General features: G+C 43.6%; 1 protein-coding gene across 3 annotated transcripts in view; it reads right to left on the bottom strand.

Annotated features, from left to right (window-relative positions):
* LOC138582951 (purine nucleoside phosphorylase-like) overlaps positions 1 to 18,398 on the bottom strand; it is a 268,103-nt gene that overhangs the window by 15,389 nt on the left and 234,316 nt on the right. For all 3 annotated transcript variants that reach the window (XM_069654758.1, XM_069654767.1, XM_069654748.1), the window contains one exon: positions 6,127 to 6,317. In XM_069654758.1, the coding sequence (XP_069510859.1) occupies positions 6,127 to 6,317 (191 nt within the window). The remainder of the gene's footprint in view (positions 1 to 6,126; positions 6,318 to 18,398) is intronic.

Raw genomic sequence — 18,398 nt, 5'->3', positions numbered from 1 at the left:
GTGCCCCCTGCCTGGAAGGAACAGACGCAGTCGGACCTCTCGATGGATACCCGCTTTCGATAAAGCAGATGGAGTCGGAGTTGTGTATTCCCTCTGTAGAGAGGGCCACAGCTCCAAAATGTTCCTTGAATTCAACTTGCAGGTGCATTCGGAGCCTTCCAGGGCTCACAGTGTCTGATGAGCAAATGCAGCCGGAGTCCACTGATTGCTTCCGGGCGCTGATATGAAAGCACTTCCGAAGTCAGCCTAACACAAACCACAACGACCCAGTGAGGCCCCACTGCTTATAAGGGATGGAAAGAGATGTGATCGACACAGACCTAGGATAGACCCATCACCACATTGTATTAGGCAACTCTTCCTTCTGAGGAAAAACTGACCATGTACCCAGAGCCATCTCCAGGACTCCCCTCTGAAGCAGAGTTGGCTTTGGTACGAATCATTCAGTCATGTGTACTCTACAGCGTGTCCCCTTCTGGGAGCTGTACGCCGGTTCATATGCACCCTTAGGGACATGTGCCTGTGGTAGGTTGAGTTTCTCAGGTCTAAGAGCCACTAGAGTGTCTATGTGCAGTTGCTGAGGGGAGGCAGGATTAGGAGGGCTTAGAGGCACCCGGGGCATCACCGGCCTCATCGCTCATGGGCTGCTGCTGTGGGTTCTGCTTTGTGACTGCAGGTATTGCCCATTAGCCTCCATTCCGGAAGCAGTTGTCTAAGGCTCCAGAGCTGTCCTACTCAGAGCTGCATCCTTACTGGCTGCTTTTAGGAAAATCCTATACAAGCGCAGTATAAAACAGAGAATGTTCGAGATGGTCGCCCTCCTCTTTAATTGTGAATGGCGGGGTCTGGATCGACATACTCCTCAAACTCATTTTGAAGGCTGCTCTGTTTCCTATGATGAATACGTTACACTCTAGCTGCTGGGCGAGGAATGTGCTAAGCGTCCTGGCGCTTATCCCACATGAGCCAAGTTTCACAAAATACCAATTTATACCGCCCCTACACCTGTGCTATTAAGTCACAATGTTGAATTCAAATATTATAGTCAATCAAAACCCTTAAAACCATTATGGGTTACAAATTGCATTAATTGATTTTTGATGACAATTTTATTACTTTGTTATAAATAGTTAATTTGTGTCTATATATACATCTATACTGCTTCTATCGAATCTCTCTGTATGGTATTCTCCTCTAACCAGAGAATTACTTCTAAGTAAAATGTATTTTTTTCCCAGGATATCCAAACTTTTCTGGGGATAGCCTTCAATAGCTCAATGCGCTTAAGAGAGTAGCCGACACATGGCCAGTGTTTCACGCCTTCCTGGCGCCTTGTCATACTCGGGGTTCACAATATTTTGAATCCATTTTTCCAACAGTTCATGGGACTGTTAGCAACAAATAAACTAACATACGGTACTCATCAGTAAGCAAGACCGACTACCTTTCTCTATGATTTCTGAAGTTATTGTCTTGTGTTACTCTTAATAACTTTGCTTCCATTCTGAATTACATTTTGGGCTCCAATGTGGTTTTGCTGTTATATGGTGTAGGTAAATTATTAGGAGTGAAAAACGCTGTTAATTCTATACAGTAATCTCCTGTCTCAACCAATCGGGCCCTGAGTCACATATGTGTACCATAGAATAGATTATAATGCTCCACCACGTGACTTGGCATCAGACTCCCATCAATATAGACAGTGTGCATGTGTATTTGAAGTCGGAATTTGGTGGATTGATCCATTTGTAACATTTTAAATCATATTGCAATTCAATGACTGCAGAACACGGAATGGGTATGTGCACGTAAAAACATTTTAAAACATGTGTGTCAGAAGAATGAACGCTTCATGTCTCATGGGTGGGCAGACGAGCAGCCCTCCTCATTCCATTTGGACACATTTTATTTAATGATGATAGCGATACAATAAGAGCACACCCTCAGGAATGGTGTGCATGAGAATATTAATGAAATAGCCACCATCAGACCCTGGGCGTAAGAATTTGAATTCGATTAAACAATGGGTTCAATCAAATGATTAGCATGTTATGTGTGGTAACATTAGAAAGAGCAGTAGGATCAACATGATATGATATGATATGGCATGTGTAACGCGCCTATACACAAGTGTTTCAAGGCGCGACGAGGCAGGGAGGGGGGAACAAGGGGAAGACAGACAACGATCCTACTAGGCCAGGTGTCATTCAGACCGCGCAAGTGCAGGGGTAAGGGGGAAGGGAAAAGTGCAAGGGCAAGGGGAGGGGGGAAGTGCAGTACAGGGTAAGTAGAATAAAAAATAAATAATACGGGCCAGCTGGTGGCAAGTGCAAGGTAAATGCAGACACGTGCTGGGAAGGGGGGGCTGTAGGGATACAGAGACAGTCCCGCAGTGCATGGGTTGCCAGGGAGGCAGTGCAAGTGGAGAGTGGCTGGGCCAGGACAGAGGTCGGTGAGAGTGGCCCAGGTGCAGGTTCAGTGCAGTTTCAGTGCAGTTTCAGTGAATTGACTGTTTTTTAAAGAATCTAATTTAAAACGTTACACCAATAAATTCCAAAAATATCCAACAGGTTTGCAAATACACATACATTACTGCATAGTATTATGGAAGCCTACCACTAACTCAATTGCTGGAACAGTGTAACCTTTGTAAATTCGTATACATTTGTGACTTAGCAGCCAATTGGTTGAGACAGGCGATTATTGCATAGAATGAACACTGATTTCCATTCAAAACTGACCAACACCATATAACAGCAAAAGCACATCAGAGCCCATAATGTATTTCATATTAGAAGTAAAGATATTTATAGTAACACAAGAAAATCATTTCTTATACAATTATAGAAAGAAGGAGTTTTGTACTGATGAGTACTGTATGCTGATTTATTTGTAGCAATTTCATTAATTGTTTGAAACAGTGTTTGAAACAGTGATTGAAACTATTGAAAAACCAATGACAACACCATTCATCTTGCCATGAAAACGTGCAAAGACAGTGCAAAACACAGGCCACATCACAACTGCTCACAGAAACACACTCAGGTCTCCAAGGCTGACCCCAAAAAACATTGGCTGGCCTTAGGAACCAATACATTGCACATAGAAGACATTCTCTAGTTAGTAGATAATAAATTACATATACTTGATAGAAGGGGTATATCATTTAAACACAAATCTAACAATATAATAAAAGGCCAGATGAATATTTGTCCTGTAGGTTTGTCTGGTGAAGTAGCTTCGTCTATTGTCATCGCTAGAGGGAGCTGTTGGTTTAGGACACATAGAGACAATGACAATTCACAAAACTTCACCTGTTGTCACCGCTAGAGGGAGCTGTTGCCTTAGAATATAGTGGTCCTACTGTGTTACTGTAAACCTGCACTTTGGCCCATGTACAAAGGCTTCTACATTATTAACTATAAAGAACAAATAAAGTAATATAGTTATCAGCAAAAATAATTGAATGGAATGTGTAATGCATACTTATTTTGAGGATTTTGATTGGGAATAATATTGTTTGAATAATATCATTTGAAAAGGCCACATGGCACCCTAAACTCAATCCTCACTCCTCCTAAGTCTATAGCAATCGACTCCACTCTCACAGCTAATGACCTAGCTGAACACTTCACTGCAAAAAATTCCAAAACTAGAGACTCTATCCTGACCTCCCTCCTCTTACATTCTACACTCCCTGTACTCTACCATCACCTTTTGCCTCTATCTCTCACTGTAGTCACTCTAATACTGAAGAAGTCATATATATATTGATGAAGGCTAACCCCTCTTGCACCCCATCAGATCCTCTTGCCCCTCAGCTAGTCAAACCTATTGCCTCTTAAGTGGCCTCTCACCTCACTGAACTCTTCAATCTGTCCTTCGACTTTTAAGTTGACCTGAACCTACCGGCTACGTTTCGCCCTGTGTCTCTCCTTCCGCACTACTCCAAAGTGCTCGAAAGGGTTGTGTTCAACCATATTACCAATTCCTTAGACATCGACAACCTTCAGCTCCTGTCACTCCACGGAAATGGCTCTCATGAATATGTCAAACTTCATTGCCTCTCTTAAGCACTCCAACCTATCGGCTATCCTAATTCTCCTTGACCTGTCTGCTGCCTTTGAAACTGTCAATCACTCTGATCTCCTTAATACTCTCTTTCTTCTTGGAATTCACGATAAACCCCTTGCCTGGATTGAATCCTACCTTGCACCTTGGATGGCTTTGCACTCTCTGATGTTAAATTCTATCAAAATGGAGTGCTCTTCTTCCCTGCCAAAAGCTCTCTTTCATCTCTTCCTCTACCTATCCAGTGCCTACCTGACACTCTTACCTATTCTTCTTCGGCTAGAAACCTCTGCGTCATATATGACCTTTATCACACCATCTCTGCTTTCACTCCAAAACTGGAACAGCAGCTCGCTTCAACCTCCTAAATTTTAGGAAAATCAGGCACCTTCCTTCCTTTCAACACCGCCAAGCGTCTCTTAACCACACTCTCTTCTCTAAACTGGACTACTATGCCAGCATTCTGTTTGGTCTCCCCAACTATGCTTTCTGTCCTTTCGACAAGATCGTTAACTTCCCTAACAGGACTCTATTTGGACTACCTCACTTCACACCTACTCCCTTGTACCGTCACCAGGTTGGATGGCTGACAATGCACAGGGACAGGTTTAAATGTCTTCTCCTGGTTCACAAATCAATCCATGGTAAGGCACCACTGTATCTATTCTCCTCTATCCAACTCTACAAGACATCTCGTAATCTATGCTCTGCCCCCAGAACTACCCTTGTTGCTCCTTGCCCTCCCTGTGGTTCCTCACGCTTCAGCTCTTTCTCTCTTCTTGTTCCACTTGCATGGAATTCTCTTCCCCTGGACATCCGAGAAACAATCTACATGGATGTGTACAAAACCAAACTAAAAGCCTACCCCCTCACCTCTGAGTTACCCTCTTAACCTACCTCTCAACTGCCTGTTACCTAATATGTGTCCCCTCACCTCTAACCTGCCTCTGTCCCTCACTTCTTCTGCCTCGACTCTAGCACTTCACCCATCATGGTCACATCCCAAGCACAGCTGGCCATACCACCTACCGGCACTTAAAAATGTTCATTGTTGGCTGTCCTTATTCTATGTATGTCCACTTAGGTATTATCCCTGGTGACTGTTCCATTTACTCCTCTCCACAACCTAGTCAGAATGTCCCTCAAACTTACCCCATTGTAAAAAGCACACTGCTTCGCTTCAAATCTGATTTCTTAACAATTGTACGTTCTTTTGTGATCAAAAGAGCATTGTTCCTCTTGTATATTAGTAAATTAAATAAATAAATAAATGACTTTAATGTTGAGATTTAATAGCAGAGTTGTACACTTGGTGCCAATGGGTATTATGTGAGACCCTCCACCTTCAGAATGCTGTTTCAAGCAGGGCATTATTGGGGAGGAGTTAAGTACAGAAAGAACATTGCCTTTCTATCTGACTGATTGACACAAGAGTTCCGATCTCATTACTAGGGCGGAACATGCCCGTCCAGGTGGGGATTCCTAACTGACAGAAACACCAACCAATCAGGACAGTGTTCCTCCGTTCTTGTGACCTGGAACAGACACATCTCCTGAAAGTATAAGATCTTTGGAGACTCTGCGCAGGTGTCCTTTTTTTGGAGCTCTTCAAGGGTGAGGATCACTTCTCTATACTCGCGCTCTTGACAACAGTCCCAGCTGTGTGGTATGCTGTGTACTGTGTCCAGTTTCACATATAAAAAGCTAATAGAGCTTCCTTGGTGTCTTGTTTCCACTTCTCTAAACCTGTATTAATACTTCATTCAAGTGTTAGATTTTGTGATGCATAAAACGTTATTTGTGTATGCCTATTGTAGTTTGCGAAAGTAAATCTACCTTTCTGTTAAATTTCCCTAATTTATATACGTCTACATAAAATCCCTCCCCATTGCTAAGATAAAATACTTCTCATCCCATTGCTAAGGTTGGGGGTTTGTGTGTATAAATAGATTTGAAAGGCAGGTTCCCTGCACTAGCATTTGAATTGACTTCTAAAAACAGTGCCCAAAGTAAATAGGTAGAGACAACAGCTTGAAAAAAGTCTGCAATACTAACCTACAGCATCAGCTCCCAATGCCCTCAGCAAGCAGCATTCCGCGATGGTCTCATATGAGGGTCCTCCCACCATACAGTAGACACCCTCACGGATAAAGTCCTTATATCCCAGTTCTTGAGCACATTCCAGTGCCAGGTCATGGAGATCTTTGTCGTAGGCATCGGAAACACACGGAAACCTGACACCAAACCTACAGGGGGGGAAAAATATTCCAGATGCAAGGGAGTTAATTCGATTAAAACAACACTCCTCATGGAAGGGGCGTGTTTGGCATTAAAGACATATTTCTCCATGTTATGTGAGGTAATGTGGAGATGGGCAAAATTATGCATGACGCAGGAGTTAAAGAACATTTCCTGCAAATGAAACAGTGCGTTCAGCAATGGGACACATACCTTTGTGTTTCAAGGAATAATAACCCTTAAAATAATCAATGTAAAAATATTTAAAAAAATAGAAATTTAATATTGGCCCCAGTGACTTGCAGCAAGGACTACTTTATCACAGATACACATTAGAAAAAACTAAAATGCCAACAATGATTACATTCATATCAATCCTGTGGCCACCTTGGATCAGCCCTATCTCCAGCTAAAGGCCACAAGAGGTTCTCCAGGGAACAACAATCTGTAAAAAGTGGCCTCATCCCAGAAACACCAGGGACAATAGCAGATAGACCAACCACTGATGGACTAAAAGATCAGTTGACAAGAGCATGTGTCATCCCTTCTGGTTTTTAGCTTCACTTTCTGTCTGGAACTTCACTTCCAGTGACCATCTTGGATTGGTGACATCACTTCCAGGAGCCATCATGAATTGCTGAAATCACTTCCTGTGGCCATCTTGGATCAGCCCTTTCTCCTGCTGAAGGCCACAAGAGGCTCCTCTGGGTACACGAATCACGAAGAAATTGCCTCATCCCAGCATCACCAGCAAAGAGACCAACCACTGATGGACTAGGCGATCAAGTGACAAGCGCTTGTATCATCTCTTCAGAACTCCCTATGGGTGTCCAGCCAGGGGCGTCCCTGTGAAGTGCAGAAATGCTAAGGATGAAGTCCAGCCTCTTTTGCCTATGAGCCTTGGCCTTGCTCCCTGCTGCACCTGTGATTACCCCAAGATTCCAAATTACTGTGCTGTTCTCCACACTGGGCTATTCACCTATAATGCATTCAGTCCTGCTCCTCCTGCTGCTCCTCCTACATACCTCTCCCTCGGCTTTCTCCAATCACACTACAAGGTACTCCTTTCCTATCCTTATTATGAAACAGGCAACTGGAAACTCCCACTACTCCATCTCTCTTCCATCTGCTTCCAACAAACAAAGACGATGAGCTGACCATACCTCTTCTAACAGCTAACCTATCCAGCTCGTCTCTCTTCATCTGAGACTCAAATTCTCTACTCTTCCTTACTGCATCAACTGAACATTGCACTGTGGAATGCTCAGTGTCATGAATCTGGCAATATTATCACTGCCTCCGTGGGAGGAACCTTCCCTCATGTGGTCAGGGTGAGGTAGATGCTTTCTCATCCAAACCCTGGGGGTGGCTATTTGAGGGAGGATCACAGAGTGGGAGACAACCCTTATGGAAGTAAGTGTGACTTGCCAGATGAGACATGGTATTCACCAGTGGTCGAAGTGTACCAAAAGAAGTAGAGGAGCTATGTTCTCTGCTGGTCTGCCCCGCTCCCCACAAACCCCGTCCCTGCATCCCCTCCCACACACAATCCAAACCCCCCAAACACACCTGCTATTTATGGGAATGTGCAGTGCAGTGCACTGAAGTGCAAGCTTCAACTTCTTCCTACACTTTTATTTTTAAAAAAAACCGCTCCAGAACGGTTTCTTTTTAAAATAAAAGTAGAGGAACAGTGAAACTTCAAATTAAAAGGTATGGGAGCACTGCTCCCGACCGCTCCCGCCCACTTCGACCTCTGGTATTCACCTTATCCAGTTGATAAAAGCAACCTACATCCAACTGACATCTCTTGTATGTTTTGTGGTTTTGCTAAGAACAATCCCTTGCCTAATAGGCTCATAAGTAATACGTATCCTACCATTCCCCTAAAAAGTACTGTGATAAGATCAGTACTGTGACGTGGAAGAAGTATGGAGGAATGAGGATTACTTGTAAGAACCACATACCACAGTCTAGCCTTTCCCCAAATCCTATTGGGGAAGGCCAGTTTAAAAGCAAGGAAACACACAGGAAGTATGCGAGAGGCCCTCCCTCGAGGACCAGGGAACATGAATTATTTGTTGCAGAAGCAAGGGCTTTGAACTGTTGTTCCAAAGGAGAGAAGGGGGATCCCATGCCCCCAACTGCTTGTGGAGTGGAGAACTGGGAAGTGCTGGGAGAACCCAGAGGACTGCTATAGCACCTAAAAGGAAAGATAACCAACAGAGTGCCACAGCCCAAAGGAAGCTGGAGGCTCCCTCACTGGGGAGAACCAGGGAAAGAGTTTCCTATGCAAAAAGAGCTACCTTTTCCAAGCACCGGCTTGGAAGCGCGTGACAGACGCTGCCGGGCAATGCCTTATCCTCTTCGTATCGCCTGAGGGAGTACTGTACTGCAGAGGAGCCTCTGGAGTCAGTCGGTTCAGGGAGAAGGTACGAGGAAGAAGACTGCAGGGACAGGTCCACCACTTAGAAGCCATGAGAGGATGAGGAAAAACACCACCCAAAATGGAGAAGCACACAGCAGGTGAGCAGGAGCCATGAAGGATGCCAAAGTCCATCAGCCCCTGAAGTGGGAAAGTCCAAGAAGGCCACAGAAAGCCACTGAAAAGCCGGTGAGTCCTCAGGAAGGAAACTGGGACACTAGGATGTTTTGGGAACCTTTCCAAGGATAAATAAGAATAAATGTAACACGTGAGAGGGAATATGAAGGGATTAACAGAATGAATGCAAGATATATACAAGTTTGCAAGTCTATAGAGTGAATTACATGCGAAAGTCCTTGCAGGAGAGTACACCAGAGAAGGTCAAGTTTGCAAGTTTGTCAAGTAAAACACACGAGAAAGCCCTGGCAGGAGAGTATACCAGGCAAAGTCAAGGTTGCAAGTGTGTCATATATGCATGTATGTATGTATGTATGTATGTATGTATGCATGTGAAGTAAGTGAAACACATTACAAAGCCCTGGCAGGAGAGTATACCAGGCAAAGCCAAGTTTGTAAGTGTGTCAAGTGAAGCACACGAGAAAGTCCTGGCAGGAGAGTATACCAGGCACAGTCAAGTTGGCAAGTGTGTAAAGTGGAAACACTTGGGAAAGCCCTGGCAGGAGAGTATACCAGGCAAAGTCAAGTGTACATGTGTATCAAGTGAAGCACATGAGAAAGTCCTGGCAAGAGAGTATACCAGGCAAAGTTAAGTTGGTAAGTGTTTAAAATGAATCACATGAGGAAGCACTGGTAGGTGAACATGCCAGGCCAAAGCCTAGACTGTGAGTAAAGAGTTATAATAAAGTTGAGAATAAACCTGGCAGGGGAGCAGACCAGGTATCCTATGAAGTTGGGACTAATAGGTAAGTTGTTTTATATACAGGTTGTTTTGCTGACCAGAGAAGTCTGAGAAAGTTTCATACCCTTAGGAGTATGGAGTTTAAAGTATCTTGTAGAGAGAAACCTGGGGAAGGGAGTATTCCCCTGGAACTGTGAACTTTATCCATTGGGAACATTTGTGTTGGACATTTTGACATCTGACAGACCTTTAGCTTTGGTTGAGGTAGGGAAATACGTCATAGAGTAGGGCAGGGAGGCATTTATCAACTCCTTTTATTTTGAATAAAAGTCTATTCCCAACCCTATGAGCTAGGTGTCTGCATCTCATTCCTGGATGCTTACATCAGTCTGATGCAACAAAACTCCCTTTATCACTGACTATATTCACTCCAGCTCTCCTCCCTAGACCTTTTTGCTATCACTGAAACCTAGATATTTCCATCTGACACTGCCACTCTGGCGGGCCTATATGACTCCAAACAATCCTTCATTCACTCTCGACTGAGCAGCAGAGGTGGAGGCGACGGACACCTCCCCTCTTTCCGTCTCAATGCCTCACAAATCTCCAATGCCATGTACTTTCCTACCTCTTTTGAATTCACCATCTCTACTATTGCTCCGCCACACTCGGTTCCCATCATCTCCTTCTAGAGTCCTCCTGATCACGCTGGACCATTCTTTGAAGATCTTGGGAAACTCCTTGATTCTCTTTCCACTAAACATCACCTCATTCTCGTAGGTGACTTAAACCTTCCCTCTCCACCCACTTTTCAGAAATCTGGACTTCAATCTTTTCTTTGGGACCACGCTCTTCACTCTATCCATAACATACTTACCCACATAGGCGGTAACTCTTTGGATCTCTTATTCATCTCCACCTCTCTCTCAGCCACTTATAGTACTGTGACAAACTTTCTGTCATTCCACCCTTTCTCTCTGACCTACACTTCTTACTCTCCTCCGTCACACCCCATGTCTATTCCACCAAAACTGCCTCCTACAGCTTCCAATCCCTACTATTTGACTCATTCTCGACTCACCTCCCACTGCTTACTTTCACCCCTAAGTCTCAGCATCCTCAACCATGGGTCACCCCATTCATACTCTCTCTCCACACAGGCATGTGTCGGCTGCTGTGCAAATGGAGGCGTACACACTCTCATGAGGACCTGGAACTCTACCTCTGTGCCCTGAACTCTCTCAAGTCCTCAATTGATAGAGCGAAAAATGGAATTCAACCTCAGCCCTTATTGACTCTCACTCCAACCATCCTCGTCAGCTACAGGGTACCCTAAACTCACTCCTAAATCTATGACTGTCAACTCTATTTTCACAGCTAATGACCTAGTTGAATACTTTGCTGCAGAAATGTCAATAATTACAGACTCTCTCCTGACCAGCCTCACACTCCCTCCTCCTATGTTCTACACTTGGCCTGCTCTACCATCATCTTCTGCCGCTATCTCCCATTTTAGTCACACTAATACTGAAGAAGTCTTATCTCTACTGAAGATGGCTAACACATCTTGTGCCCCATCAGACCCTCTTGCTCCATGGCTAGTCAATCAATTGCTCCTTTAGTGGTCTCACACTTTGCTGAACTCTTCAAACTGTCCTTTGATTCCGCTAAAAAGCAAGGTGTTGACCCAAACCTACTGGCAAACATTTGTCCTGTGTCTCTCCTTTCGTACTACTCTAAAGTGCTCGAAAGGGTTGTGTTCAACCATCTTAAAAATTTCTTAGACATCCACAACCTTAGAGAACCGCTACAAGCAGGTTTCCGCTCCTGTCATTCCATGGAAACTGCTCTCATGAATGCGTCCAACTTCATTGCCTCTGAAAAGCACTCCAAAATATCCTCTATGTTAATTCTCCTTGACCTGTCTGCTGCGTTTGACACTGTCGATCACTCTGAACTCGTTAATAGTCTCTTTCAACTTGGGATTCAGAATCAAGCCCTTGCCTGGATTGAATCCTACCTGGCACCTTGCCAATTCTCTGTCTCCTGGAGCAACTCACAACGTACTCCTCTAACTGTTGGTGTTCCACAAGGCTCTGTCTTGGGTCCGCTCCTCTTTACACTCTACACCTCCGCTCTTGGGGAATTAATCTCCTCCTTTTGGTTCACGTACCAACCAGGGACGTCATTTCACCAAAAGGCCAGGGGTAGCGGAAGTGACATCACACGTCCCTTGACATCTGATGACATCACAGGAAGTGATGTTATTTGACCCCACCCAGAGGTGTATTCAGGATTTTCTAACAAGTGGGGTCTGAAGCTAATGTAGTTGGGCCCACCGTAGTGACATTAACATCTGTAAATGCCCCCAAAACGCTGCTGAGTGGGCATTTACAGATTTTGGGTGGGCCTTCCCCACACAGGACCTACCCTATCTACGCCTCTGACCCCACCACTAAGTGACATCAGGGGAAGTGATGGAACACGACCTTCCCCCCTTGACAAAACAGGAAGTGGCATCACATAGCATAGTTCCGAAGTACACTTCGAAAACTATGGTTACGATATCACTGTAATGTGATGTACACTTCATACAACAATGGATCACCATATATATCGTTAATATCAGTGTGTATAGGCCCATATTACCAAAATACTCTGAATGCAAGCATACGTCCAAGGCCAAATGATAATGATGAGTTATTATATAGCCTTAAGGGCTTTGTATAGAACGAATATACATACAATATCACACAGCCTGTGTTGGTTCTCATTTAGCAACCTCAGAAGGATGAAAGGCTGAGTTGGCCTTGATGGCATTCGAACCTGCAACATGCAGATCACACACATTGCAGCAGCAAGCACTCAACCCACTGAGCTATCTTACAGGCTGTAGCTATTTTACGGGCTATAGTAAAATGTGCAATTACATGTCTGAATGTTCTCAAAGTCAGAAAGCAAATTACACTCTGTAGTGGATACCATTAAACTGGTAACTGAGATTTAACAGCAGGCCAGTTAGTCTGCAGGTCTGCTGCGAAGTTGGGACCCATGCCAAGCCTGTATGGATCCAGTTTTCAGGCTTCAGAGGTTGGCAAAATACATACCATTGAGATGGTTCATAACTGTGCATTTAAGAATTTAGAGTAGTATACGGAAAGCCGCGCACTCACACGGCATCCCGTACTCTGGCACTCGTTACCTCATACATGTAAACAAACAAACATCCTGAACAGCATGCCACAGAGATAGGAAAGATAGACACATTACAACAAAGCATTAATTGTGGTACAATGAAATCAAGGGTCATTTTATGTGCTGTGGTCAAACATTTCTACACTGTACACAAGCTTTTAGGCACAAGGATTTTGTCAAGTGACCCAGGACACCGAGATGAAATGTCTTGTGATGATCTTAACAGAGACAACGGCAGAAAAAAACATGCTATAACTTCCATTTACATAGTCTGAAATGGATGCTTATTCTACTCTAAATGCGTTTTGGAAGTTTTTGTCTGCATTGTGAATTTGAGGTGTTTAAGAACTAAATCAGTGACCCCCTGAAGTGTGCCTAAAATAAATCTTTAATGAGTCTAGTAATCATTGTATAGAATTCTGGAAAGACAAATTGTTATTCCTATTCTTTCTTATTTAGGGTCACTGCTCAAAGTGTTATACTTGTGGAACCCCCTGTTTTTTTAAGGGGCCTGAACAAGAAAGCCAGCCACTCCAGAAACAAACACATGGCACTGGCCCCAGCCCAGGAGATTCACATTATTTTAAAAAGTGTTTTTGTATTTTTATACTTTTTTTAGGGGTAGTAAGGGGGACCTCAGAGGTCGCAGGTGCGACCCCAGGCAACCTGCAAATGATGTCCCTGGTACCAACTCTTCGCAGACGACACCCAAATCTTCTTCACTTTTCCTGAACTCTTCTCGGATCTCTCTATCAAAATGTCCAACTGTCTCTCTGCCATTAAATATTGGATTGCTTTGCACTCTCTGATGTTAAACTATAGCAAAACAGAGGTGCTCTTCTTCCCTGCTAATGCTCTCTCTCATCTCTTCCTCTTCCTATCCAGTTCTCACCTGACACTCACCCCTTGTCAGGTGCCAGCTCTTCATTCCTGCAGGAGTGTTGATTGCCCATCACACCCCACAAGCTTGCATGCCAGACAATACTAACGTTAAAATTGCCAAGCTGGCAAACTCTGGGGGAAATGGGAAGTTGATAAAATAACAAAAACAGGTCTCCTCAATCGCCCACACCACCTAGAACCTCCTGCGAAATTAGCTATTGTTCGAATGACCTAAAAATGAACACAGAAAAACATTAACACCTTGTACACACTGCCCTAGCAATCTAATGAATGAATTTCCTTAGACCCTTCCCAGTACCTGTTGCCCAAGCCTTATTGCTGGTAGGCTCTTGAAGACATTGATAGGTTGCTGTAACTTATTGTAATGTATTTTCTTAAATCTAAAAACCTACTTTGGTTTACTTTCAATCTCTGTTAAGAAATCTTAACTTCCGTATGGAACTATTTACACCTCAAATGTATGATGTGGAACTTTAATTTATGTCCTTGACTCAGATGTTCATCAGAGTTCACAGAACATACTTTGTTCACAAATTGCTCCTCTGCTCTCCTTTTTATCTGTGTGACATCACGGTACTCTTTCTCAAAAAATTAAAAAACTTCCCGGGTTTACCGCGCTGACTCGTTCATAATGCGCTGCCTAGAGTCCTTGAAGCACATTGCCTTGCCCAACATTCTGCGTTTGAAGCTGAAAGTCCTTTTTCTCTATTTCTTTTTTCAAAACTGTACACGCAAGCAAATTATGGAAGAAAGATTTTCTTTCCACCGCTCACTGTTTCTAACTGCTATTAACTTAAACAGAGTTTACCTTTCAAATGTCTAACAGTTTCTTTCTTTACTACATTTTCTTTTCTCTGAAATAAATTCACTTAGCTCTCTTAAGACTGCAGCTGGAATGACTTATTCTCTCTGTCTTCTTACCACTGGAACTTGTTAATGAATGATTTTTCTCACTTGTTCTCTACTGCTCAAGAACTCAAACCATCTCTGGTTACGACCGAAGAAACTCTGATACTGCTCAAAGTTGATATGGCCTGAAAGGTTTTTGTGCTGTTCTCAATGTCTTTTTTTTCTGGAGCTCAAACTGCTGTGACTTGCTCTGGTATCCAGTTGAATGAAAGGCAGTTTAGAATCTCAGATAAGATTCCAAACTACCTCATAATTACCTAAGGCCAATCAGTGCTGATTATCAGCGTCTCCATCTTGCCTTGGGATAACACTAGATTCCTGCAAAGAGAGTTAAGGGAACAATTCTGTGCACTGTAAAGTACACCACACTGCAATCTTCATACTTAATTAATAACTCACCCATTACTTCCAGCCCCAGACAGCTTGACTCTCCTAGTCACCCTTACTCTCTGCCATATATGTGAATGGTGGGGAACCTTGGCATCCCTATTCTTCTTCAGCTAGAAACCTCAGTGTCATCTATAACCATCACACCATCTCTAGTTTCATCTCCAAAACTGCAACAGCAGCTCCTCTCAACCTCCTAAATATTAATAAAAGCAGGTATCGCCTTCCTGTCAACACCACCAAGCAGCTCTTAACCACTCTTGTCTTCTCTAAACTGGACTAATGTACCATCATCCTCTTTGGTCTCCCCAACTATGATTTCTGTCTGCTTGGCAAGATAATTCACTTTGTTACCAGGACTCTCTTTGAACTCCCTAACTTCACACCTACTTCCGATTCACAAATCTGTCCACAGTAAGGCACCACTGTATATATCCTCCTCTATCCAACTGTACAAGCCTTCTCGTAAATGCTGCTCTGCCTCCTTGACTACCCTGTGGCTCCTCACCCTCACTCTGTTTCCTCTTGCTTCCATTCTTTCTCTCTTCTTGCTCCACATGCATGGAATTCTCTTCCCCTGTACATCCAAGAAACTGTCCACATGGATCTGTTCAAACCCAAACTAAAAGCCTACCCCCTCACCTCTGAGTTACTATCTTAACCTACCTCTCATATGCCTGCTAGCTAACATGTTTCCCCTCACCTCTAACCTGCCTCTGTGCCTCACTTCTTCTGCCTCCACTCTAGCACATCACCCATCGTGGTCACATCCCGAGCACAACTGGCTGTACCGCCTACCTGCACTTAAACATTTCCAATTTTGGTTGTCCTTAATCTATGTATGTCCACTTATGTATTGTCCTTGGTGACTGTTTACTCCCCTCCAGAACTTGGTCAGAATGCCCCATTGTAAGGTGCTCACTGCTTCCTGTGAAATCTGATTTCTTATCTATTCTACTTTCTTTTGTGATCAAAAGAGCACTGTTCCTCCCTGTATAAATAAATAAATAAATAAATAAATAAATAAATGTTACTAAATAAAGATCTTAAACCAAAATCACAATTCTCCCATCGTCAGTTCTCCTATAACCTGGAAACGCTTTTTGATATGTAGTGCGCTTATGAATATTCAATAAATAAAATAAATATTACTCATGCTTCCAATTCAGAAAAAAAGATTCTGAGGAATAGAGCTGACTTGGATCCCTAACCTGAGACAACATTTCTGGACTAATCCCTTCCTTCCATGACAAAATGAAGTCCCCTTTCCCCACCACTGTGCACATCAACTTCAATGAGCATTTAACTGCTCCAGAAAGTAATTGCAACCTATGTGATAAAAACCACAGTGTAACAATTAGACAAGCCAGTGACAAAAAAATTAAGATACCAGTACATATAAGGGCTTGGGCAAACAAAACCAGATGGCGATCACACGCCCACAGTTCTGAAACCTCCAACTGATTCCAGCTACAAGCTGGAAGCACTTCCCCTGCATGGGTTGCCACCCAGATTCTCCTTACTGAATTCACACAACAACAAAAAATATACAAGATGTATTAACTACACGATCAAAAAATATACAGAACTAATCACTCAAAACATTAAAGGAGTGTAATTCTAATCTTCTAAAAGTTTGCAATACAATTATGAAAAAGACTGATTTAAGAGCTGTAACATGTTAATTGTCAAGCATCATACCCAGGTGTTACTGTCTGGCCACCAATGCCAGATACCTTTGAAGCTGTCAGTCGAAATGTGTCTTGATGCTCCATTATAACTGTTAGGCAGAATCCTGTGCAGTTCCCTTGGGGACCACTGCAAAAATATTAAGACTACAGGAGTAAGCAGTAAACCCAATTGGTAGCAGTCTGCACCACCCAGATTTACCTGGTAGCTGTGGCTGAGCAGTCAGACCTCTCTCAAGAAGAGTAGGGCAGTATATAGAGTATAGACAATAGGGCTAAAAACACAGTAGAGCAAACAAACACTGACCAGAGCTTTGTATCAAAAGTATATAATTATTTATTTAAACACACACTTTAGGAAATACACTAGCACTCTAAATCAAAAGCAAGTTAAAACACAGTCAGGTAAAGTATAGACACCTCCCTTGATAACTATTAGACAAGTCAGAGTTAAAACACCACTATTTGTTAAAACAGATGTGAGCGCGTAACCTAGATGGCACTCCAATAGTTAAGTTAAAGGGAGAGAAAAAGGCAGGGCATCAAAATAAAACAGTTCCCAACACTTTTAGAAGTTCAAAGCAAGGGAGTAAAGGCAGTATACACTGTAGAGCCAAAGTTCATAGGCCAGGCCCACTTTAAATGGAGCAAAGCGAAATGTGCCCAAGATCACACAGCTTAAAATGCACTAAAAGTCTTTGCAGAATGTTCAAAAGAGGTTGGGGTGATTCAAGAAGTAAAGTTAGAAGGTATGGGGCCAACAAAGTTGGGAAGCCAAGGAGTTAAGGGTCACCTTTAGCAATCCGTGGAAAGGGAGGCCAGGCAGAACACAGTACCTTAAAGAGAGAGGAAGCTCCAGCGGTGGCAGTTCTTCCTGGCAGTGGTTGCAGTTTGTTGTTTCGACCAGGGGAAGAAAGGATCTCGTCAAGGAGGAAACCTGGAGTCGTTGCACTGCCCAGGGATGAAACCAGCCGTGGAGTTCATCGGTTAAAAGGTGCGTTCCTTTTATTCAAAGTGGTGAAGCTTGGCTATCTGGCCGCCGGGGTGCTTGGCACAGGTGATTCGACCAAGAGACATCTTTGGAAGGTGAAAGGGGCGAACTGGTTGATCCCACCAGATCAAAGGAAGAAGACTCGTCCAGCAGAAGATCTTCTCTTGTCGTTGGGAAAGTGGTGAGTTTGTTGCAGCAGGGCTCCACTGGTGGTGTCGTCGTTGCAGATGGCTCAGCTTCTTCCCTCTTCGGATTCTTAGGTCCTGTGGTGACTTCTGAAGTTCCAGTCCCAAAGGCCCTGCTTTTATGCAGAAAAACCCCTATTCAACAGCCTAGCTGTCACTCACACGGCTCACCACCAGGCCAATCAGAATAGAGTGCGACTTGGGTTGCTAAGGCAACACAGTCCAGGGTGCCAATTCCCCTCCCCACACATCCTGTGGAACCCAGGCAGAGTGGCACCTTTTGGAGGGCTTCTGTGGAGAAGCCCGCCAAAAAGTGGAACAAAGGACTCGACCTTGGTTGGAGTTACAGAGACGGACACAAATGCCATTTTAGAAAAGAGTTCTGGCAAAAACACCCAACCGTTGATTTAATATTAAGTAAATAAACCGGCGGTATCTTTAACATTGCACCAAAAAGTGGTGTGTTTAAAATCAATGGGAAAATCCCATAGGAAATATTCCGGTGGAATATTCTGCGTGATAACCACTGCCACCAGCCAGAAATTCA

Source organism: Ambystoma mexicanum, chromosome 1p, assembly GCF_040938575.1.
Source record: "Ambystoma mexicanum isolate Mex_15411 chromosome 1p, UKY_AmexF1_1, whole genome shotgun sequence".
Lineage (NCBI taxonomy): Eukaryota > Metazoa > Chordata > Amphibia > Caudata > Ambystomatidae > Ambystoma > Ambystoma mexicanum.
This window is presented reverse-complemented; position numbering and strand designations above follow the sequence as displayed.